General features: G+C 36.5%; 1 protein-coding gene across 1 annotated transcript in view; it reads left to right on the forward strand.

The window, feature by feature from the left end:
• Positions 1–25,833, forward strand: part of LOC134797335 (polypeptide N-acetylgalactosaminyltransferase 2) — a 78,586-nt gene that overhangs the window by 31,060 nt on the left and 21,693 nt on the right. Inside the window, exons 2-5 of the mRNA XM_063769559.1 lie at positions 9,843–10,069; positions 15,700–15,798; positions 16,102–16,169; positions 17,795–17,982. Coding sequence (XP_063625629.1) covers positions 9,843–10,069; positions 15,700–15,798; positions 16,102–16,169; positions 17,795–17,982 — 582 coding nt within the window. The remainder of the gene's footprint in view (positions 1–9,842; positions 10,070–15,699; positions 15,799–16,101; positions 16,170–17,794; positions 17,983–25,833) is intronic.

The following is a 25,833-nucleotide window of genomic DNA, read 5'->3' on the forward strand; positions in this document are numbered from 1 at the left end:
CGCACCCCAGCTTCGCACGGGTTATACAAAACCTTTACAAATAGGTGAAAACCGCATGAAAATCCGGCCAGTAGTTTTTAAGTTTATCGCGAACATACAATACATACGACGCGGCGGGGGGGACTATGTTTTAGAAGGTGTAGTGAAGTTAGAAGAATTATTTTATTTTAATGAAGAATACAAACACCAAGTAGATGCTAAATGTACTACGTAGTCATTACCTAACAAATTAGGTAGGTACGTAGTACCACAAAACTACTACATACTTATTACAAGCGTAGTTCAGTTCTCCAGGTATTCTGACGCAAACATCTTAGTATTCAAGGGGCATTATACTCCTATCTTAACCCTTTATTCGTCTCAGCTTTAGGAATCGAATGGCTCACAATTAACGACACTAAAGCAAACCTAATTACAAAGCACTTAGGTTGAGTTTGGAGTGCTCGCGATTAGGTTAGATCGTGACTGGAATATGCCCGGCAACTTTCCAAACCCGTTTATAAAATCCGTACCATTCCTAGAGAAAATAGTGCCTATAAGTACTATAAATAAATGCACTTACTAAGAACCAATCGTTTTAACGTTTTCCATTGAAGTTATTTAATCATAGGTACAGTCGATACCCAGTTAATTAAATACACTTATCATGATTATTTTGGTTACTTGAGAAAATAACCTTAAATGTAACATTTTAACTTTGACAGTAGTAGCCAATTAACCTAATGTTAGTAATAAAATTCTTAGATCTATTTGACTGGAATGACAGATCTTGGCGTCCACTATTTTAGACCCTCTGATCAGCTTGAATATTTCAATGTTTGAAATATTAAACTGTCCGTACTAGCGCTCTGTTATAATCGCAGGCTGCGCCGTCTAAATATAAACCATCCCTCGGGAGCCCACATCTATCCTTCTGCCAGCAGGCGTCGGAGTCAGGCCTGTATTCCTAATACCCGCGATCGCTCGTCTCAGGCCAACCATTACAAGTAGTAGGAGTAACTTTATCGATCTGTATCGACAGAGGCGACATTATCCCCATAAGGGATCTCTTCCACCTAACCGTATACGGCCCGATTCGAACTTTAAGATACGTCAAATACACCGTCTAGATACTATATGTATTAGACATGCCAGTGACAAAAGTGATGTTTCTTTAAACAAAAACGTCACTTTTGACTCTGATAGTTAAGTTAAGTTTGAACCGGGCAGATTAGTCACTTAGCCGAAAATTGCAAAAGTTAGATAGGTAGTACAAGTGTCCATTAGATGGTCATACATACAGCTGTTACGGAAGGTCTAGTGTGGTGTGTGTCAAGCGATGTCAGAGGTAGCGCCGTCTAAATAATAAATATTAACATTCCCACGAGAAAGCATGCATTTATCCTTATATGAAAATGTAGCTTCCCGTAAAATAATGTTAAATTAAGCATTTTTTTTCTTGCAGTAGTCGTGAAAAGCACTATGTAATAATACGGTCGAACGAAAGCGCAATAGATGGATTCGTATCTTAAATCGATCTATCTATCTGAAGCTAACTCGTCCATCTATCTATTAATTTCCTTTGTAACCACTTCAACAACTCTTCAAAATCTATGCATTTTAAGTCGAAATTCCGTCTCGTGGTACCTAAGAAAATATTAAGCCATTATTTCAGATTTTTCCTAACTGCCCCATTTAGATTTACCAACCTGTTTACGGCCAGCCGATATCCCCGCCGTTTCTGCTCGTGTTGTTTATATCTCACAAGTATATTGTGTCCATTTAGTCTGCTATGTTTGGCACCAGTACATTTGCACCGCATTTCTGCCTTCGTAACTTGCTGTCTTGCCCAGAATATTTATACCGTTTTGGTATTCCCTGTAGACGGCGAATGCAAGCGTCACAAATACGTGGGAAGTGACTTGTAGGCTTAACACGTACACTCATATAATCTGCTTACTTTGACGCAGTGCTAATGTAATTATTTGTATGGGGTAAATATTTATACTACCTACGCGTTGTTCTAGCAAATAGTTGATAATGAAATAATATATTAATAACAGCACTGTCGAATCGAAACCAATATAAGTAGTTCCCGAGATATATATTTTTATGTGACATGGTCAACATCATAAGGGTTCCTTTTTACCTTTTTGGTACGGAACCCTAAAAATGATACTCTTATCTATCTTAGTTTTCTTTCGGTACATATTATCTTACGCCTTCGCCAATAAGCTGTGCAAATAACAAAATTATATTACCTATTTCATTTGTGGTATCTAAGATACGTATAAAAGAGATTTCATCCAAGCAGTATCAATATCTCATAATTATATAGAGCATATCTCAAAATATTATCAATATTATCATAGAGTATGTACTTACAATGGTAGATGGCTTGGTTAATTATTTTAATTAAATCTTTTCCATTGAGAGAAATCTAGGTCAAAAGCAGCACCCTTGACAATGAAATGCGATAGGTAATGAGTTTGAAGGTTCCTTTTTCTAACAATTGAGTATAAAATGCTATGAAAATAAACTTGGATTGTGTAATTACTACTAAGCAAAGTTTAGAGAAATAAAATTTTGAAAAATAATAGGTTTTATGTCATGACATCACTACATAACCGCATTGATTCAACTGCCCGCTGGATGAATAAGTTAAAATAAAAAGATTACACAGAATCTTTAACCTATCATTACAACTAAAATACACTTTACGACAGATATACCAAAATTTCCATCCATAATTTTTGTTATTGCTTCAAATCCTAGATAAATTTTACGAAAATTTCCGATATTCTTTCATAAGTTTTTAATAATATTCTGCAAATTGTACATTGGTACCTATCTACAAGTAACTTATAAAGTAAACGTGGGTATCAGGTCACCAGTGGTACCAAACCAACACAAGTATTCGGCCGGCAAGGCCACCGTGGCATAGATTGTATACACATGCGACATTCGCCATCGCCACGGTTGAGACTTTAATACAATCTGAGAGCTTTAAAACGCCCGTCATTTATTTGTTGTCTATTTATAGTGTCCATACTGTCCATCAATGAAACAATGTAGAAAGAACAACAGTAATATTAATCTTTAAAAGGTTTATGCCTTTATGGACTTGACGGTATGGTAACCTATACCAACTTATTTTTGTACGAAATACTAATTGCATTCATAGCGGCTGTAGCCATATAGTAGTAACGATGTTGCCGCGGTCACGTTTCCTGTTCGAAATGCATTAATATGCAATCAAGTTTAAAACTGTCACCTGGCCACGGTTCTATTTTCATTGTTAAATAAGTTTTTGGCAAAAATTTCATTTTTGGTACAAGCTTTTATCGCTGACTGTACTTTTCTTACGACAGACAACTAATACTCATCGAGACAATTCAAAAAACCCCTAACATAATTTGGTTGCGTTGTTTCATCACAGAGTTCCTATGGCCACCTCCTGTCTCCATCATCAGATCACTCGATGGTACCATAATATTGCATTGTCATCCGATTTATACATAATAACATGCATGCAAAATTTCAGCTCAATCGGAAACCGGGAAGTGGATCAAATTTAACTTGCAAGATTCCATTACATAGTTACATACAGGTCGACCTAATAAAAGCTTGTTAAAAAGGTTAAAATGTTATACGGACATCATAATTATGTAGGAATATTAATCAATTTACATGTTTATATGTACGTAAAAATATACTGTAAAACTATATGCATAGCGTAAATGCATACCTTCGTTTGGTCTTTGTCACAGTTGGCTTTGAAGCCAAATAGCTACCTACGCCTGCCTACTAAAATAAATAAAACCTGTTTTTATATACATATATTTTCTCAAACAAATATCGACTTGATACAGTTTTAATGAAATGTACCTACCATACCATCTGAGGTGCAGGAAGCCAAACATATATCGGTTCGCGTCAAATTAAACACCTACACCTACAGTTCCACCGTTGACTTAAGAACGAGTGAACGTGAAGGTATTCTTGAATAGGTACCTCGGATGCATTGGTCTCTTATTCAAGCCATTATCTCAGTCGTGAGTGTCGTGACATCATTAGTTTATACTACTAAGAACACCGGTAGCCGAAAGGTAAAGTACAGCTTCTAAATGGGAGGTCGTCGAGTTTCTAAGATATCATTGGATAACAACTCCCGGTAGCTCTCCACGGAAACCAAATCCTTGTTTCTCATCTGGGCTAGAAGTGGTAGAATAATCATATCCTACACCAAATCCTGGGATTATGTTCTTGAGAAAAGCCCAAGCTCTTCTAGCGAGCCGTGTAAGAATTCCGGGCCAATGTAAGTTAGCAAAAATATAGTACTTAGAGATTGCTGGAAAATTTACAACGAAATCTCTAAGATCTTCCATTAAGTATTGTACCATCAGCCGCAAAAGTGCATGGCGAATTAATCAATGAATTCATTCATAATTTCTCCATACAATTTCGCAGCTCACTGTACATATTCGATCAAAATGTACCTATAGTTATGTTTTTCCATACACCGGCTTAACTCGATGATTCACAAATTAACCAATATTTAAAACAAACTGCATTTAAAACCAGACCATGAAAAGTAAACATTTTACAATTCTCATTAGGTGTTGAATTTAAACAATAGCAATCTACATAGTTAAATAAATCAAAACCTTTGTCCGAACAATACACGTGACATAATAAAGGAATGACAACAAACTAGTCTTAGAAGCTATTAAAACATCGACATATAAAATATGTTCACAATTTCGTACCTTTTTCCACTGTTATAACTTTTTAAGGCAAAAAATATATCACTTTGATGTCGACGATACCTACTGCCCGATTCGAACTTTGAGAAACGATATGGATTAGATGTGTCAGTGTCAAAAGTGACGTTTGTGTTTGAAGAAACGTCGCATTTGACACTGACATAGAATATAGAAACGATATGGATTAGATAATCCATATCGTTTCTAGATCTATTAATGGACCTATCTTAAAGTTCAAATCGGGCCGCTAGTCCGAATCCAACCTAAACTATATTCGGTTCGGATCCGGATCTCTTGTCAAGGACGTGTTCTGGCCGGCACTTTCACTACCACGCACTTGCGTCATAGATTAGGCCTTTATCCCACACATAACAATGAATACTCCATGTATTTTAGAATGGTTCCGTTGGTAGATGAACTTTGGATTAAAGTAATGACAGTTTTCGTCAATAATTTTAAGATTAAAATATTGATGATAATCATGTCAGTCAGTATTAAACAAACCGTTAATTGTATGCATTCTCAAGATATCCGTAAGATGGATACTACCAAAAAGCCCTACACCTACTGCTGGTTGATAGCTGGTGCTGACAACCGGCAACCTACTCTTAGTGGTTACTGTGAAACAATAGTACTTCGCGAAACAATGCTTATACAGTATACTTAGTTTAATAGCTTATAATAGCAAACATTTCTTATTCAGAATGGGTGGTTAGTGGTTTACCTTTAATGTAAATGCATGCAATCCACAAATAGCCCAGCAATTACATTAGAATGCAACAGTATCGGTCTTACGGATGCGCAGTAGTTTATCGTAATGATAGTGGTGTCGGGCAGGAAGTATGGCGTCGAAAGTGCAAGTGTACGGTGGGAAGCAGTACAATGTCTGAGCCAGAAGCGTGACCGCCTCGCTATTTAGCTAGAAGACAATTCATGTTCTTGTGTTCTTAAAAAATGGCATTTAGAACATATACATTCAAAAGCCGGCTATTGACAACAGTTGAGTTTATTTATAAATTAAAACTGTTGGATGCTAAATCGCGTAAATGTTGTGATTTCAAAACATAAGTGATTCAGCACCAGATTTTCCATTTATTTATAATATAAGGGTGTTGGACTGATTAGTCAAATCTACTACTTTTATCGAACTGTTAAAATAATAGTGCACTGTGGAATTTATATGAAACACAGACGTGACGTCATTATTGTCTAAATTATAGAATTTATTACAAGTTTTAGCTCTTGTCCAAAATAAGATGTTGGCCAGGCCGTTAAGTAGGTACCTAAACCTTATAAGGAATGTGCAGGGTCGCGTATAGAGCTTAGACCTCTAGAGAGCCGGTACGCTATTACGAGTGTTGTCCTTGCTCTTATTTAATGGAAGGCTCGTGTATACGACATGAGTTTGTTTTATATATGAAATGGGATGACCCAGGAGATCCCATTCATATCACATTATGATTCGCTCATATTAATGAAAAATGTTGAAGTTTAGAAACTATCTCCAATTGCAAAGTAACTGTTATAGATCCATATTGATGACTCAAATGGCTTGATTACATAGCTGGTGAAAAAGTTAGGTGAAATAACAGGCTTAACATAATTATGAACTTAAAAACAAACCGATCGATAGAGCGTTACGCAATTAGCCCTCAAGGCAGTTTAGCCGGTAAATGAAACTCACCGAGAGACATATTCGCTAACGCATTTTACAACATACTACACGGAAGTAATGCATTAAAACGAGATCGAACGGTTTAAGTCTTTTATAGCAGGCTTTCTCTCCAATACTGGTCTTAGTCACATTGTAGGAAGACAGAAAGTACCTATTTCTAGAAAGCTCACTTAGCTACAAGTTTGTTACTTGTAATTAGAAAATGGGAAGGAAACATGTCGGACAGGTAGATGATTTTCACACAGGACGAAGTTGTCACATAAAGTACCCACCTTATTACTTCTTAATGAATGTACCTATAATATAAACGATTGAATCGTGTGGTGCAAAGCAATAAGATAAATGTTATGTTGTCAATATACCACACGATAATGGACATATCTTCCGTGCCCGGGGCATTCTCAATAAATCCAACAGCCCAGTTAAAACGGAAAGGCAACAATTACTTTTGCATTTTAATTACACTTTCGCACTTCGAGATGACTTACATTTAGTTAAAATGGTCTGAACATAAAAAAAATTCGTTAAAGATCGCCACGTTAAAATGTACTAAGTACATTTTGAACACATGAAATTAGATAACTGGGGCGGTACTCGGAGCTTGTATGTTTATGCCGCAGTATAAACAGTACAAACAGTTAAATGACATTACCAAAATGAAGTTGTTAATAAACACTCTGTACACACCCAGGAATATAATATGTATAAACATCGAAAAAGATTTTGTATAAAATAGTGTATCTTCGGATGCATTATGGATTTATTTTTCTTTCTAGTCAATGGCTTTTATCAGACGCATTCAAATTCGAACTATTTAAATAGCTAGAAATATATTATTGCTCTAGTCAAGTCCAGTCCGTTAAGTAGGTACATAGGTACCTACGTTATCTTCAAGAACTGAAATGACTGTACGCGGCACTCAGAAATCGGTCCTTTTCTGAACTGAATTATTTCGGGTTTCAGATTTGAGATATTTTTCGTAATTTCGGTTATCAGCATAGACACTGAACTTGTGACTGATGCCTATACCGATTGGGGGCGTACAATTCATGCCGGTTTCGTCATAATGACGTATACACGCTGGATGTTTTTAAATAGGTAATAACAGATGAAGTCTATCAATTAACGTTACATTGTTAGGTAATAGTAGGTAAGTATTTATAATTAGGTAGAGTCTGTGCGGAAAGAGAAGAGTCCCCACAGTTGGGTCCCAGTATGGGGCCCAATACATTCCACGATTCTTCTCTTTCCGAACAGACTCTATGACGGTATGACAATGTCAGATAATAATGTTCTCTAATGTCCTTCTTATGTCTCAAGTGCCCATATATGTCTACTGAAACAGAAAAGGTTGATTAGATAGTAGCGATTAATGATTTTTCGGTACTACGGTAACGATAAATAAACGTAAAACCTGAAACATGCTGACTATCTTAACGTCATTTTTCTGTGATCAGCATGAATTGTACGCTCATGTCGATTAGATAATTTATCTAATGTCAATAAACTTCTCATAATGCTTGTATTGTGCCTAAGTGCATCATATTATAAATTTGAGACAACCATAGCAGAACCGGTAGCGCGGCGCAGTAGCCCTAAACGGCGCAAATTGGACACATTTTCACGGTCGGTGAAATAACCCAGAAAATGGCCTAGCGTTTGAAGAAAGCAAACATCATTATAATAATCACCAACGGCATTCAGTAAGATTTTCTCAGTTAAGGTTAACGAAGGCTTAAATAAACAAGCACTTTAAATTTTCATTACGGAAATAATCCTTTAGGGCAGCCATTCTCAAAGTGTGCTCCGCGGACCCCTAGGGCTCCGCAAGGCCTCTATTGGGCTCCGCGAGAATACTTGTGATAATAACAGAGAGAAAAACAGCTCTTCTCTGGGCATATCTGGTCCACAGAGACGAACTAACATTTTTAATTTGGGGCTCCATCAAATATTTCGCTTTTCAAAAGGGTTCCGTCACCAAAAAAGTTTGAGAACCGCTGCTTTAGGAGAAAAAAAGAAGGTGGAATTTTCTATACAAGTGGAAATACTAAGGAGCTAGCATGAAATAAACACACAACATTACCTATCATCAAATAGTTAAATAAAACATCGTACAGGATAATCAATTCGCCTTTCTTTATGCTTTTAGCCCACTGGGTCTGTCTGAATATCAACAATATAGAGTTACCTCATAATATTAGTGTAGTAACTTTATTTATAATTTTACGATTAACTTACGATTTATTTGCTTACAATTTAGACTAAGTATCTATTTTTAACTTAATTTCCACCTTGCACAATGTGTTTATGTACATGTGTTACGATATCTATGACACAGTTCTATCTGGTGATTTATACCATTTCATTTACATATGGAATAGTTCTAGTAAGTATATTGCAATGTGTCAAGGTCACACTGTCACATCGGATGAAAAAATATTAGAATTACAGATGATCATGGGTCATTTAAGTTCAAAGGAGACAATAAAATATTAAGTTCTATAAGCCAAAGCCAACAAAGAAAAAGCCTTTAAGATTTCATCTATTGGGAGCATGAGAACTGAAGTAGCATTTGAACTTAAAAAATCTTACATACATATATTGATTTGATATTGGTTGCAGTGATTCTCGCTAGCGCCCATATAGAAGTATAACTATGATAGAGTTGTACTGTGAGTATTGTCAAATCTATATCAAATAAGGAACAAATTTTTACAGTTCAAATGCCACTCCTGTTGATCAAAACGTCTGGCGCTGTAGTTCTCGTTATGGCTCCTTAGCCGCGGTAATGGAGCGAGACACTGTGCTTTGGACTTGAAATGCAAAGGGTAATTCTAACTAACCTTGATACTTACATGGTAGCTGGGCCCATAAACCACACTTGCGAAAGTTTTTATTTGATGCAATTTTACATGTCTAACATATTTTTTGTAAACGTCCTTAAAATGTAGGTGCTTACTATTTATTTTTTTATCAAATTACTATTAGGAAAAGGTCTCTAGAAGGCTCTTATCAACAGGCAGCTTTGTTTTATCCAGTTATTGTCAGGACCACGCAGTACTAACCGTTACGTTTCCATACCGTTGATGAGTTTAAAGAATTCAACATCGTCCATAGCATAAAGCTACTTAATTATGGAGAAGAACGGAGTGGTTCATAAATTCAGGGAAGGTGCCTTCTGCTGAGCTCACGCATTTCTGCGTTAAACGTGAAATGAATATGTTAGTAAGCGCTAAATTTTTGATTATGAGACGTCGGTTTTGTTATCATCTCGCTTAGATTTAAAGGACATAAAAGAGTAGACGTGCTGTATTCAGAATTACATATACCTATACTTAGCTAGTAGAGTGTTAGGCATTTACAGGCGTATTATAAAAGCTAATAAACTAATTGGCGTTGTAATCTCAATTTCATTGTTACAGGAAGAAAACATAGCCCTACGGCTAATAAAACAAACGAACATCGAAGAAACAGAGAGCAGTCCATCAGCTGACGAGCCGTACACCAGCACAGGGCGGTACTTCGACGAGGGGGGGTATGTGGCGGGGGGCTCCAAGGACTCCGACCCGTACGTGCGGAACCGCTTCAACCAGGCCGCCTCCGATGCCCTGCCCAGCAATAGAGCCGTGCCTGATACGCGAAATGCTATGTAAGTACGAGTTTGGTAAGCTAATCATTAGTGTCCGACCAAAGTTTCGGTTTCGGCAGATTAAAAATCATTTTATGACCGCCGAACTTTCGGCGTGGCCATAAAGTTCGGCCACGCAAACTTACAACATTTTAGTTGTACTTTCGGATCGCGTTCGGCTAAGTCGAAGAATCCTAATTAGTCGTCTTTAATTAGAATAGGCGTTGTTCGACAGGAACCTGGCTGATTTTTAATACCACTTGCATTGTTCATAAGTCTAAAAAGAAATAAGATCTCCTACATTTTTTTCAGTGATTTTGGTTTCGGCCGATACTGAGGCGAAACTGAACCTTCGGATTCGGTACCGGAAAAAAATCCGGTTTCGGTGGGCAGTCATGAAAAAGCTATGATTCCGTCGTTTGAATTGGCCACCACCACAATAGATATGTCCAAGATAGTAGAGACCACGATAAAACCGTATAGCCAAGGAAATAATTTTGTAGAAATTTCATTTGAAATAGAGGTGTATGATATGAACGCTTTTAACAAAAAAGTTTAATTGGTTTTGTAACGAAATTTGCGATAGTTGCAACATTAATGAAAATAATGTGCAAAATCAAAAGGTCTAACTTGTATGGTTTTACCCCGACCCCGATACAAAACCGTTTGGCTTATTAACTAATTACATTCACAGTTAATTATCAATTAGGTATACCCAAAGCAGGGCGCTTACATGCGTCGCGAAAGGAATCATAAGTCATAAGTACGGTTACCATCAGTTTGTCACTGACATAAACGCCGTCGAGAACGTAATTTACTTTCTATACATCTCGCTCGCACTCGCATATTAGTGCAAACGGGATGTATAGAAAGTAAATTACGTTCTCGACGGCGTTTATGTCAGTAACAAACTGATGGTAACCGTACAGTTGGCAGCACATGGTAGCTGTACCTAGCTTTATATCGTTTAGTTTCCAGACTGGTACCTTTAGGTAGTAGTTAGTCGAAACTTACTAGTAACTAACTATAAATATCTAATTACCTACCTGCAATAGGAAATATACATATTGCACGAGAAAGTGTGCAAAACTATAAATATGTCACGTTCTCAATGGCTCTGTCAAATCATGTGAGATATTTTTGCACGCGTCGTCGTGTAAAATACTATTGCAAATGACTGGGCCTACCCTATTTTGCACGTACCTATACCTACGTATTACGTATTACCTTACCATTACCCATATGGAAAGCTTTGGCTAGGAATCAAGTTTTGCACAGTGGTTTCACACAGCGACTGCAAAACATAAGGACCATGCCTGGGCTCAATTTCCGTTCATGGCAAAATGCCATACAATTTTAAAATTATTTCTTTGTTTGTTGGTGTTTTCAGCCGGGAAATTCTAACTCTGAACAGAATAATTGAGTCACAAAACTCAACAGATTTTTGAGAACAAAGCTTTTCTCATCTTCCTTAAATTGAAGGACATTTGCACTTGTGATTTTGGATTGTGAACTTATTATATATCTACGTAAATTTGATTCAAAAAGTGACGGAAGGCGACATCATATTGGTATCCGCATAACACAAAAAACTTCAGTACTTAATCATTATCTTATAGATAAATAATTATGCTGCTTTTGACTATCGGGAGTGACTTTCTAATTCAATTTATTTAACTTGCCTACTTAATTAATTTCGTAAATAAATAAATAAATTCGTAATATTAGGCGCTGATTATTTTTACTAGCACATTACATATTAAAATTCATGTCTGTTAGTCACAGCAAAAGCTAGAATATACTTATTATTATCTATAGATAGGGCGACCTCAAGCTTCCCGGTTCAAGATGTCTCATAGCACGCCCTTAAGATTGCGGGCTTGACTGCGACCGCAGCTTGCAAGGCCCTTTTCTCAATGCTCGCCAACTTCTTCGCCATAAACAGACCAACAAGTCTGATCTCTAATTGCGTATAGTTGCTGAGAATTTATAGGTCAAGTTATGCCAGGGATAAATAGAGACAGGTTAGTGAATATTTAGTAGTAGGTATGCGACCTCTAACCGCCTCAGGCCCGCCCCGCCGTTTCTATTATCTACGCATTTATGTTCATTACCTGCGGTTAAACTTAACTGTTGTATATGATACTAAAATGCGATACCTATTAGTATACGAAATTAAGAATCCAATGACAAAACAACGGGTTGCACTCAGGGAGTGCCGGCAGAAGTGAAAACTCAATGACTAGTGCAAAATGCACTATGTATAATTGAGTTTAACGCCATCTAGCGTTATTTCGTCGCATTACTTGAAACTCCTAAGCACATCACTGTTAGTACTCATATTAATACCAGTTAGAGCGAAACTCACTAGACGGCATTTAAATCAATAAAGAAAAACTCAATGACATTACATGTAACAGGTCCGTCTTACGGTCACGTGATCGTGTTACGGTGACGTAATCTCACGCGAGTTTAACATTTTTTCCCCACCTCAAAATGTGCACAGCGCCGCTACAGAAGTTTTCACTTCAAAGTTGGTTGATTGGCTTATTATGAGTTAATTAAGTGCTAGCAAATAATAATAACTTAGCTAACTGCTTAATTCCAGGAGAAATTCATGAAATAATTTGCCTAATTTTGTTACAATTAAGAACGCCTCATGTCGTGTCGGATTCCGATTCTATTTCTTAGGCTGTCAAGCGTGCGAAAGAACTCTTAGACAAAATACCTTACCAGAAATGGGTGGCATTCAACCGTTGAATAATAATCTACTAAAACTAAATATGGATAATATAGATACAACTTTCTTATACTTACAGGGCTTTACAACTTTCCTTTATACGTTAGGCGTGTGACTTAATGTCGTGCGCTTAGATTACATGTATGACCTCTCTTTATCCTATCCATAAAATTAAAATAAGTAACATATTACGACTTATTTTATATCATACCTACTTTATTTACGGAAATTGTTCCAAATATCCCCAAGTGACGTACTTCAGTATATTGTGTATATTTATGATACGTACCTAACTATTCTATTTCCAACTAAATGCGTGAAACTCTCACTATGTCACGTATTGTAAACAAAGTTTGGATTTTCCTACTAGGGATGTTGCGGATGCAGATTTTTTGACATCCGCGGATGCGGATGCGGATGTCAAGATTTGGTACTTAAAAAACGTCAAATATTACATTTTTAGTAATTTTTATTAAAAAAACGAAACGTTTAGTATTTGAGCAAGAACGTTTAGTATTGGTGCGTTTTATTTAATAAACAGTAATTTGGCTGACTTTTCGGGATCTAGACGATTTCGTTATATATAATGACGAAATTACCTAGCACTTACGGCGCCGCTAAGACGTTCCTGTTACCGACTTGGTCGCGGATGTTGAAAATAATGCGGATGCGGATGTGAATATTCGCAACATCCCTGCTTCCTACGCACGTAATACGTCAAAGATATCGATTGTCAGGAATGTTATTTCGGATGGGATAGAAACCGGGACCTTCTGGACAATAGCATATAATGTACAATATCTGGGAGACCGAGCTTTGCTCGTTAAACATATAAAAACTCAAAAATGCGCGTTTTCCCAGAGACAAGACCTAGCTACATCGACTTTTCGCCCTCGAAAACCCCCATATAGCAAATTTCATCGAAATCGTTAGAGCCGTTTCCGAGATTCCCGAAATATATATATATAAATAAATAAATAAATATACAAGAATTGCTCGTTTAAAAGTATAAGAATATATCGGGTTTTAGAAGTTCGTCCCGGTCTTACCTTTATAGAGAGAATGGTTCAAACATCAATTTTCACACAAAACTCACAGCCGTGAACGTAATAAGCTTAAACGGACTTATACTTTGTTAAAGACAATAGAGTTTCAGACAAAGTTTAGTACGAGCAGTTCACCTGCTGCAAAACATGTAAATATGTAGGTATGTATTTGTTACGAGTACCTACAGGTGCTTGACTACAGTACGTCTACCACCAGTTTTTACATTGACATAACGCTCATGTCTACGTAATTTACTTTCTGTACATCTCGCTTGCACTAATATGCGAGTACGAGCGAGAAGCATAGAAAGTAAGTTACGTAGACGTGAGCGTATATGTCAATGTCAAAACTGATGGTAGACGTACAGTTTACCAATACGGTTCTTACTTGACGTTTCTTCGGAGGTTTCGGGGGTTTGGAGTTTCTTATGGTAGGTAATATTTTACGCATTTCGTCAAAAGTACCTACTATATAAATTTGCATTTTTTTACAATTTCTCATTATTTTTAGTTTTATATACCCATGAACTTTTAATGGTTATTGAAAGTTACCTACATATTTCTTTAGGTTCTTCATTTTGTAATTCATAAGCATATGATAAAAGAACACAAGGTCCTGGTGTCAAAGGTCAGAAACGTAATGACCCGAAAATGGTAATGAGGAACCTATTAATGTAGCAATATGGTTAAACTGGTTAAAATGTTTCGTTATGTTGCAATGAACCAATAACGATTTACATAGAATTAATTTAATTGAAGATTGTATACGTATTTTACTGGCACGACTTTGTGGGTGAGAGGGCACTTTAAACGTTTTATGCACTTTGCTTGTAATTAAAAGAGTCATGAACGGTCACATATGTGTGTACAGAATTTTCAACTGTTTCATAGTCATCTGAATTACTTCTAGGTGTATTTAGACTTATTTTACACCAGAACTAATTAAGCTACGCTATGTTGGCTATGTTGACCTACATAAGAAGACACATAGCTTCGCAATTTAGTTAGATAGGCCAAACTATGCAAAACGTAGCTTTGGTGGAAAAGCAGCTTAAGATTCACATCCACTCAAGATTAGTACCTATAATAAAAATAACGCTATAATTAATTAAACGTTCATATCATCAATCAAAACAAAACAATCGTCTTTTGTTTTTGCTTGTGTAGTGTTTATGATGATATTTAACAATTAATTCGTCAATAATTTAAATAAAATAAAAATAAAACACACGAAGGGTTCCGTACCATTATCTATAAAAACGGTCACCTATCCAAGTACTGACCCCGTCCGACGTTGCTTAACTTCGGTCAATAATCACGTTTGTTGTATGGGAGCCCCACTTAAATCTTTATTTTATTCTGTTTTTAGTATTTGTTGTTATAGCGGCAACAGAAATACATCATCTGTGAAAATTTCAACTGTCTAGCTATCACGGTTCGTGAGATACAGCCTGGTGACAGACGGACACGGACGGACGGACGGACGGACAGCGAAGCCTTAGTAATAGGGTCCCGTTTTACCCTCTGGGTATGGAACCCTAAAAATCAGCCCGTCACGTTTTGGAAGAAAATATTTTTTTTTTTTTTTTAATATTTAAATTTACATTTATATTCTCGCCAAACTGTTACGTTTGATGGCGAGATGCGCTCAGTTTTTATACACTTAACCTATTTAACTAATTATATATTTAACGTAGGCCACACATGTATGTATATAATATACAAAATACAAACTGTTGCTTCATAGAAATGGCAAATAATGTAAACAAATATGTCAGGTGATTTTCACTGTTTCAATGAAATGTTGGTCTGATGATCGACAAAGTATTTATTTTTACTATACATACCTACACATTTTTTTACAGGTGCCGGCTAAAGAAATACGATGTTGATCTGCCTCAGACCAGCGTCATCATCACCTTCCACAACGAAGCTCGGTCGACGCTTCTGCGTACCATCGTCAGGTAAGTACTTAATAATAATAAGCGTTATTTATTTCTACGTTATATTATATCACATTATTAATGATTAATGATGCTAAAGTCGTCGAATAATCTCAGAGAGTAGATAGACTTTCGTGGTGGGCGACGCTGGCTTGTATAACTGATAGCCGTTAGGGCGAAAAGGTTTGCAATAAATCTCTTTGAAAAATATTTTTATATATTGTCTGATACATACCATATTACTACTACCTAACTTCAGTATATTTACTAGGTAGTATGTACCTATTTAAAAAAACCGTAATTCTATATATTTTTTTCTCGCAGTGTCCTAAATAGGAGTCCGGAACATCTCATCAAAGAAATAATTCTAGTCGATGACTTCAGCGATAATCGTAAGTATTAGAATACTTAGTATCTTCCTGTAACAAATAAAGTCCATTTGAACCAAGCCCATTTAAAATGGTTTATTGCCATGGAATCCTTTCTATCAAGTCCATGTTAAACTATCGTGTTGCAACTGCAATAACTTTAAATCGTAATTGCCCTACTAATGTACGAAACTACATTCGATACCATGATGTAAAACGTTTTCATTATACGACCACACGTTCATTTTCTTAAATCGAGGCGATCATTGCTTCTATTGTTTAAATAGGTTAGCTAGAGGGCTCTTATTCCTCAAATCTAGGTACCCAGCATAACCATAAGCAAGTCGAGTTCAGGCGAAACAGAACAATAGCACAGGAACACGGGCAGGTCTCGAGGTCACGCAAAACTGGTTTTCCTAAAATTCGACTCGTTCACGTCCACACAACCAATAAAAATACGGCGAGCACACAGCCGCATGCATGCATGACAATCCATGGCGATTGCCCACAACCCTACACTATCTATGATCTAGAGACATTCCTCGACCTATTTCTACCATTCACTATTGAGCAATGCAAAATATGCCTTTGTTAGGTAGGTGTGAAGTTCGTTAGCCTTTTTATGTGATCGAGTGGTTTTTTGTTTTATAGATGGAAAATCCGTTAAACTTTAGCCTCACGGTGGGAAAACCGCAGGATAGCTTTATTATTGGAAAATGAATTCTGTCATTGTTATCCATTTTTGCAACTGTCTCTGAAGCATAAAGCAGATTAAGTATATCTTAAGTATGTATTGAAATTATTACCTACATCGATGAGTAATATCTACTATAAGTATTATTAGTTCGTGATTACCATAGCTCTTTTGATAATTCGTTTATAATATTTTTATTGGTGTTGTTACAACAAAAAAGTTTCATACGTACATTTATTTTAAGCATCTACCTATCATGCTCTTAGTTAGGTATAATTAGCAAAAAATTACAGCATGAATTTCCGTATTTCATCTCCATGTTTTTTGTAAATCCTCCTACCTATTAACTACTAACTCTCGGTACGTTAAAACTATTCGGTTCGTTATAGGTACACGTATTTAGGAGTAGGTACACTACATACTTTAAACAAACTAAAGCTCATTTTTTGCACCCACAGTGTACCGACTGACTAAAAACATGACCAAAAATATTACTTAGGTACCTCAAGAACATATCTTCTAATGAACTTCCTTCAACTAATAACTCTAAAGGATGACTCACGTTCGACTGGGCCGTGTCCGGGCCGGAGCTTCCGGAGCTTACTTTTCCATGACATGACATGCGATCACGTGATGCTTTCCATAGAAAACTATGCGCCGGAAGCTCCGGCCCGGACACGGCCCGGTCTAACGCGAGTCATCCGTAAAGCTTCATTTGTTCATGCATGTCGCTTCATGACGGTCTTGCATGATTATTTTACATTGTAACATTTAAAATGGCCGTCTACAATTTTGAAGCATATCTTATAGAGGTCGAGGCTCGACAGCACTTCAACTTCAATACCCAGTACCTACTTAACATTAAGTTTAGTTTCTTGACTTTGAAGAGCTGTCGCGCGCCACAACAAAAATGATTGATGTTATTCTTTTCTAAGAAGGTTTTTATTTTATATAGCGGAAGACGGTGCAGCGCTGCGTGCTATCCGCAAGGTGCGCGTGATTCGCAACACCAAGCGCGAGGGGCTGATGCGGTCGCGCGTGCGCGGCGCCGACGCGGCCACCGCGCCCGTGCTCACCTTCCTCGACTCGCACGTCGAGTGCAACGCGCACTGGCTCGAGCCGTTGCTGCAAAGGATTAAGGAGGTACCTACTATAACATTTAAATAAATTAGTTAATTAATAGTTAGTTTAGTTAAATAAATCAAACGACAGATGGACAACCAAACGTGTTGAGAGATTCGGCTGAATAACATTTAACTACAGTCAGAATAAGCGATGATACGAGTAACATAACGCCCATCAGGACACGACTTTCAAACAAACATAAGTGTAAGTACCTAGTTAACCATTGAAGTAGTACCTAATTAAACTTGCGTACAGTGAGTAGGTTAGTCGAGTAGCTGATAATATTCTAGATTTCTCTAAACACCGACATAATACAGTTGTTTACTGTAACGTTATTTCTTACGTTCTATTTTCACTTTTCACTATTGTGATGAGGTAAAAGTTCATGAGCTGAGAAACGTTTAAGTGCTTATTAATTAATAGTGTAGAATAATGAGAGATGTTGTTAACTACAACAATACGTGCGTCAAACATTGAGTGTTCCATTGTAATACCTATGTTGAAAGTCAGAGTAGGTAATCTTAATGAAAATTAGGGACTCAATATAAATTATGTAGTAAGTGCATACCTAATTCATGACAAGTATAATTGGTGAATAGATTTTTTAAAAGTATATTTGGAATTAAATATTTCTTTTCAACCGTGGTCAGACCGCGGGAGGCGGACACCGGAAAATTTCACCAATCATTTATTCATGGCATATTCTATCATCTAAGTCATCTTCGTCACTCCGTCTTCTTTCACACTCATTCAACAAACCAAAATCATTAAAACTGTTTTAAACCACATTTTAACACTCCTTATTCATCACATCACCTTCAATTTTATTAGCAATATACCTACCTTTCGCAGTCTCAAAAAAAACTATCGTACATCAAAACTAAAATGTATTTTTAAAAGCTAGCCTAAGTTTCTTCGAAACTGACCTATCTTAACCTATTGATAAAATGTTGATACATAACAGTCGCGCTTGTGTCAAGTAGGTAGCTTGGTCATCAATCTTTCTGTCAATGAACGGTCCATTAGCTGGTAACAAGATACGCAAACAAACCGCAACTTATTAAATATGCCGTCGTGATGCAATAGGGATTTATAACCATGCATTAATGACTTCTAGCGAAATCAACTTTGCTACTATAGAAGTGTCCTATAGGACTTCGTTTGAAATAGGGAAAGGGTATGTTGACATCACCGGTGCTGAGGAATATGTGGATAGATTAATTCAAATCTGCGTTATTACCTAGATATCAATTTGTAACGAACAAGTTCATAGGTGAATATTTTATACTTATAGGTAGTTTAAGTAAGTAAGGAGGTCAATCCGAAGATATACTGCCATGCCATGGTTGTAAGCATATAAATAGGTACAAATTGGTAATTTAACGTACCTACAATTCCGTCTCTGAATAAATAAAAACACTCCTTTATTTACCTACCTATGCTATTACTATTACATAACAGTTAAATCAGTATTGTTTGGACTGTACTGGATAAAAGAGGATACTGACACAATACATGTTATGACTAGGCATTGACTAGGTATGAGTAACTACATACCGGGTGTGGCCTGTAATACGAGCAAAAAATTTTACTGTAGGCTGTACTCTTCATACTGACCAACATTTTTCAGTAACTTTTAAAAATAACTTGTGGTTTGATTTTTAATACACTTTAAAGTTTATTCTAAGACGCAATGTATTGCGAATTTTGTTATGTTTAAGGCATGACAAGCAACGTCAATCACAAATGATATGGCATGGCGATGGCGTCCATTGAAGATAATATTTATTTTGTATGAAAAATAGGAAGTCTAAATACTGTACTTGTGTCTAAAAACTGTGTACTTCATAATTTTTAAAAGTTGTTGAACAAAAGTGTCACCGTTTGAGGAGTACAATCTATGTTTTAATTATTTGCTTGTGTTACAGGCCACACCCGGTATATTAAGGCTAAGTTTCAACAATTAATTTAAGCAGCACGGTAACAGTAAATCTTTATTTAAAATAAACAGAAACAGAAAAAATGTTGACACTTAAAATTACCCTGGCTAACGTGGAGTCCTTCGAAAAGAACCCAGTCTGTCGAGTACTCGCTAAATGCTTTGTTGTCACTCAAACTCGTCGAGCGGCCTGCCTCTGCGTAGTTGTCGCAGGTACAAGTTACCTGCGACAGATACCATGGTTGGGTTCGGTATACTTTACTCAATATGTTATATGTGATAAAAAGGGATATGGTACCTATATCCACATTAAGTTTAAATCAATAAATTTATAAGATACTTTTTCATCTCACATGATTGAGGTTATAGTACGTCTACGAGTATGTTCCTAAAAGCCTTAAATTTCAAATTCAAATCCGCTGTTATTGCAGAGTGGAGCAGAAATGTGTATCACTGCAGTAAATAGCATTTGACATAGGTAATATTTTTGTTTTTTTATTTAAAAAAAAACATAAAATTGGAACGTAACTAATGTTTTAATTAGAGTTTAAGCTATCCATTGTTTCGAAGTATAAGTAGTGTTACTAATTGACAATGTATTGTGTCTATATTCGGTTCATTCACCACAATATGATTTGTTATGTAGGTCAGCGTGTCGAGTCCATTAAATGTGCTTACTACAGGTTTTAATTCAATGTACATACATATTATGTTAGAGTTAAGTAGATCAAAATAAATCTGCAACGATTTTGATAGCACACGCAGTGCAAGTGTTATTTTAAAGGTCACACTTCTATGAAATGATGATAAAATAATACTTGCACTGGGTATGCTATCAAAATCGTTGCAGACTCTTCTTGGACTAACTCTTGTACCTTCTTAAATTTTGTTATATACTTACTATATAGATAGTAACTATAATCCTGTACGCTTCCTAGCCGCAATGTTGTCTAAGAGTTGCACATAACTAGCGGCTCAATTCGGAAAATGAATTAGAGATTAACTAGATACGATATTAGTAAAGATATGTGACGTTCCACGGCAAAAGGTACCTTATAGCGGCTGGCGCCGCGATTCGGGAAATCAATTAGAGATTCTAGATTGTATCTAGTTAATCTCTAATTCATTTCCCGAATCGCGCCGTTGGTAATTTGCAAACGATATGTCTACAATACAAGCACAGTCATGTTTATAAAACACTTCTACAAGCATGTGTTTTATTAAATTGATACCATATTTGCATCCTTCCGCGTGCCCCTCTTGGAAAAAGAAACACAAAAGGAAATACTCTTGTAAAAGAAGTTGCGAAAACTTCTAATATTGGTTGGTACCTAATAATTGGTTATTTGATCTTCTCTCTATTCGAGTCCGACTCTGAACAATTATAATTAGATTTGATGAATCATAAAGACTGCATACATGGGGAATACATATTTGCATAGTACCTAGTATATCACCTTCATTTATTAGGTATTTTATTTTGTAACTACAAGATAGACGTAAATAGCAAATAACAGTTTGGATATGAAGATTCTGGACAAGGTTGTAAGTATCTCGCGGAACCCAAAACGGCCGAGCACTAGATCACGTCCCAGCATGCTAATGTCAAGGCTCGTGACTCGGCGCCTCGCTCCGACGTCCGCCGCGGAACCACTTGCAGTTTTATTTTTACCCTTATTTACCTCCTTATATATTCGCCGCATGTCACCAACACTAGTTTACCTGGATCGATTTGCTTTTCGCTTGTTTGTAAGGAAGATCGGCTGTGAATTTCAATTGAAATAGATTTTGGAGAGTTTGGAGAAATTTTGTGCTCGTCATGAGTTCATGGGTGTTTTAAATTCCATTGAGGTACAAAATGCATTTGCGAGGACGTGAAAATATTACGTAAGACCTGCTTTATCCTCTATACTAGGCGTTTTTTCTGCAGTGACAGCAATTTCATTTGTTACCCCGCTAGAGTTTACCGTGTATTGTACATGAATTCCACCGGTATTTCGTAGACTTGGTATTGACTAATAGACAAGTAGTTATAAACTGCACATGTTAAACTACTAGTGGTGGGTGGGCAGATCATATCTATTAACGGGTATCATCGGAGGTCGAGTGCACTTAACGAGAGGTCGTGAAGCTGCCTTAATCACCTGTCGCTGTCGGTCTCGGGCTCGAATCCAAGTGGTTCGTCACTTCCGTCTAGATGGAACTTGATTATACATATTGAAGCAGTTTAAATCATTTAAATCTTAGCTGGTCTAAAAAAACCGTGCCCCACTGTCATAAATTAAAGAAAAGAATATATTATATAAGTACTACTAACTTCGACCAAGATTCTAGATTATAGAGTATTTCGCTTGCACGGGACGCAAAATAAGCACTCGAAGAAATATCAAACTTTCCTTTATTATCACCTAAAGATATACCTACTAGGAACTTCAACATGCATGTTGATATTATAAATAAGGCGAAGGGCAAGATTAAGTTTGTAAAGTACACTTAATGTTAAGAAGAAGATTTCTATAGCCTTTAACCACGCAACATACATTACTCCCAGCACTGATACCGATTTTGTTTTTTTTTATTGCAAAGTCATGTAAGCAAAGCATTCATCATTTCATGTAAGGTGTCGACACATACAACAGTAATTTTATCTATTCATGTCAAAATGATCTCTATAACGTTTCATCGGGGTTATCCCACAACCGCCACAACCAAACTATAGCAATTACCTTTGTTGCAACGCGAACTAATGTCGACGCGGCAGAGCGAGCACGGATTACGTACGAGATGGCCAAAAACTCGCGTAATCCCCACCAGAGACAACTACGCCAGTAGATAAGGACTGTCAATCTGCATCATAAGTATTTGTTTGTCATCATTTTTCTAGAAGTCTCTTGTAAGGCACTTTGACACTCTTTTTGACGGCTCAATTTTTGTCTGAGACTTCAAGTGGCGCATGGTGGCATTGGTGGCGCCATATTTAGGTAAGATTGACAAAATATAAAGTGAGCCGATCCCTCGAACAAGATCGGCTCACTTTATATTTCGTCAACTTTACATATAATAATGATGACGAACGCGACTTTGTACGGAGGCTGGCAATCTTTAATATTTACTTATCTATGCCCGGTAATATCGATAATGCACTTGCAGCCATCAACCAATTCGGAACCTACAACAACAGCATTAGAACTCAATATCCCCTATGGTTTTAAAGTTGTAATCCGAACGTGCCGCGTGCTCGATGAAAATCAATTGTGTCATTTCACAATGGAGAACAGTTTATTTAATTCGTTGTAATGGCACTCGATAAAAGTGTAGGTAAGGCATTAATACGACATCAATTACTCAACCCACGAGTCAAATAGCTAGCTAAAATAGCGATTTCAAAACATACCAAATTTTATTTCTTGATTTAAAAATTAAAACTAAGTAGGTGTTGGTGGTTTTTGGTTATACTTAGGTATAAGCAAAGAGAATTTGAAATAGAGGAATATTGTCAAAGTAAATTATGTGTACTACTAGACTACTCTGGGCTAGTTAAATTATGTAGGTACTAGGGAGTGCTCCCGGTACTGGTTTTCTATACAAATACAGTACCGGAACCGGGAATTCCCGGTTCTCGCCATACAAACTCAGTACCGGGAGCATTACCTAGTAGGTACCTACATTTACTGCCATCTTTCCACACAAATGATAAACACTTTTAGAACGCCATACTCGACGATAGGCCAAAGGTATTGTGCCATCTTTTCGAGCGATAGCGCCATACCTTGGGCCTACTCTCAACTAGATGGCGATACTTTTTGACATTTAACAAATTTAACACATCAATGAAAAAATAAGGATCAAAGTCAAAACTTTGACAATATTCCTCTAGTCTAAATCTCTTTGGTATAAGGGTAGAGGTATTTCACTGGCATGATATTCAGACCAAATAGTTCAAAATAAAATATTATAATAACATTAAATTCGTCAGCGTAATGGAAGTGTCACAGGGTGGGTTTTAAACTAGGCATTTATACAGACAATTTTCTTTAACGGGGTCCTAACTCTTAGCCAGTATGAAAACTACCGAGAAGTAAACGAGAAACAAGCAATAGCTCTCGAGGGAAATTACGCTGTCACTCTACGGCAAATAAGAAATGAATATGTACCAGGGGCAGAAAGTCAAGGCCAAGGCTAATAATACTTACTAGGCTTGGTTTTATTCAATGAACTGAAAAAGGAGACAAAAATTAAACCTTCAGGTTAAAAAGTTCAGATTCACATGAATTTACGTTCCGACTGGATAAATAGTAACTGAATTAATATAAATGTCGCTTACATGCAGATTTTTTTAAGAGTAGCTATAATGTGTTTTTTTATTTAAATAGGTACATAATAATTAATTAATTACATGATATTTACTAAGAATGCACAGTTATATATTTTATCGATACTTACGCAATTTAAATTCTAATATAGATAAAATTTAAGAATGTCTATTAGTCTTATTACAGATAAAAAGCCATGAATTAATTACCTATAATTGATATTTATTTTGTATGCTGAGTAACAATCGCCGTACATAATTAAGTTTGTCGTTAAAGTTTGCTCACGTTTTGTGCCTAGGCTTAAAATTAGCAATGTAAATTAATCGTGTGCTTATAAAGACATGCCGATTCCAGATAAATTGGACATTCGTTGTATCGTTGTCACGAGATCCATGCAGGACACGTAGGTGTAAGATCAAGGTCTACAGTACAGGTTAGAGGAAAAATCCTAGGTACCTGAAGACTCATCTCGATGGCTTTGAACTACCTAATTAAATCTTAGCAAATCCACTTAGCAAAATTCGCAAATCCGGGAAAAAAAAAGCAAAACGGAGATGCTGGAAATAGTTTGAGAGTGAAATAGCTTGAGGCTGCTGATAGATAATTTCTGCTACGGCCACCGTAATTCTAAATTAGATTTACTCTTTTAAAAGTAAAAAACCAATTTGCTACAAAAACACCCGTCTAAGGCTTTAGCTAATTTTGTTGGACAACTCATAGGTACTCGTGTTAAAGAGTTTCTTTATATTCGTACGAACGTTACGCCTGCGCGCGGTAACTCGCAGTCATCAATCACGGGTTTTTGCTGCCATTTGCCGCACCACGAGTCGTCATGTCTGTGTTCAAGGAGAATGGAAGGAAACGAAGATGTTATCCATGTTACAAATTACATTGAATAATATATGTTGGTTATGTGCAGCTTAGTATGACATAAACCAAAATAGAGTTCCTCGTCTGCATTAATTATTTTAAGCAGGTTTCCAGTTGTTAATGTATATCCGCTATTTTCATCTTAAACTACCAACAAAACTATGATTTTAGTTCCTCCAAATTTAAGATTTACTCCGACACCTATACTATGGTTTTAATAGCTTTAAGATTTTCTTCTGGCTATTAAAATCACTATGATTCCGCCATCTTGACGATCCTTGAATTAAGTATCCTATCAGTCGGGGTAGTTAAATGTTGTTAGAATTATTTAATTCAAACAGTCTGTGTTCATATCTGATTGAATCAAATATCAACAACTGAATATTGTTAGATATTATGCAGTTATAAAGGACCCGCGCTATTGTAATTTACAATTACAAGAAAAAACCGGCCAAGTGCGAGTCGGACTCGCGTTCCAAGGGTTCCGTACAGTAAGGCCGACTCACGCTTGACTGCACATTTCTAATAGGTTTTCCTGTCATCTATAGGTGAAGAACTATTTTGTCTATTTTTGACGTGATAACGTCTTATAAATCGATGAACACCGGTAGCATGCACGAAAAAGTGTCACGTTGTGGACAGATCTCCGTGGTAACGTTACGTAATGTAATGGTAATGTTTTCTTATGACGTTATCATGCAAACTTATCGTCCGTAAACCGACTTTACAGACAACCATTTTTCAAAA

This window comes from Cydia splendana, chromosome 1 (genome assembly GCF_910591565.1).
Source record: "Cydia splendana chromosome 1, ilCydSple1.2, whole genome shotgun sequence".
In the NCBI taxonomy this organism is placed as follows: domain Eukaryota; kingdom Metazoa; phylum Arthropoda; class Insecta; order Lepidoptera; family Tortricidae; genus Cydia; species Cydia splendana.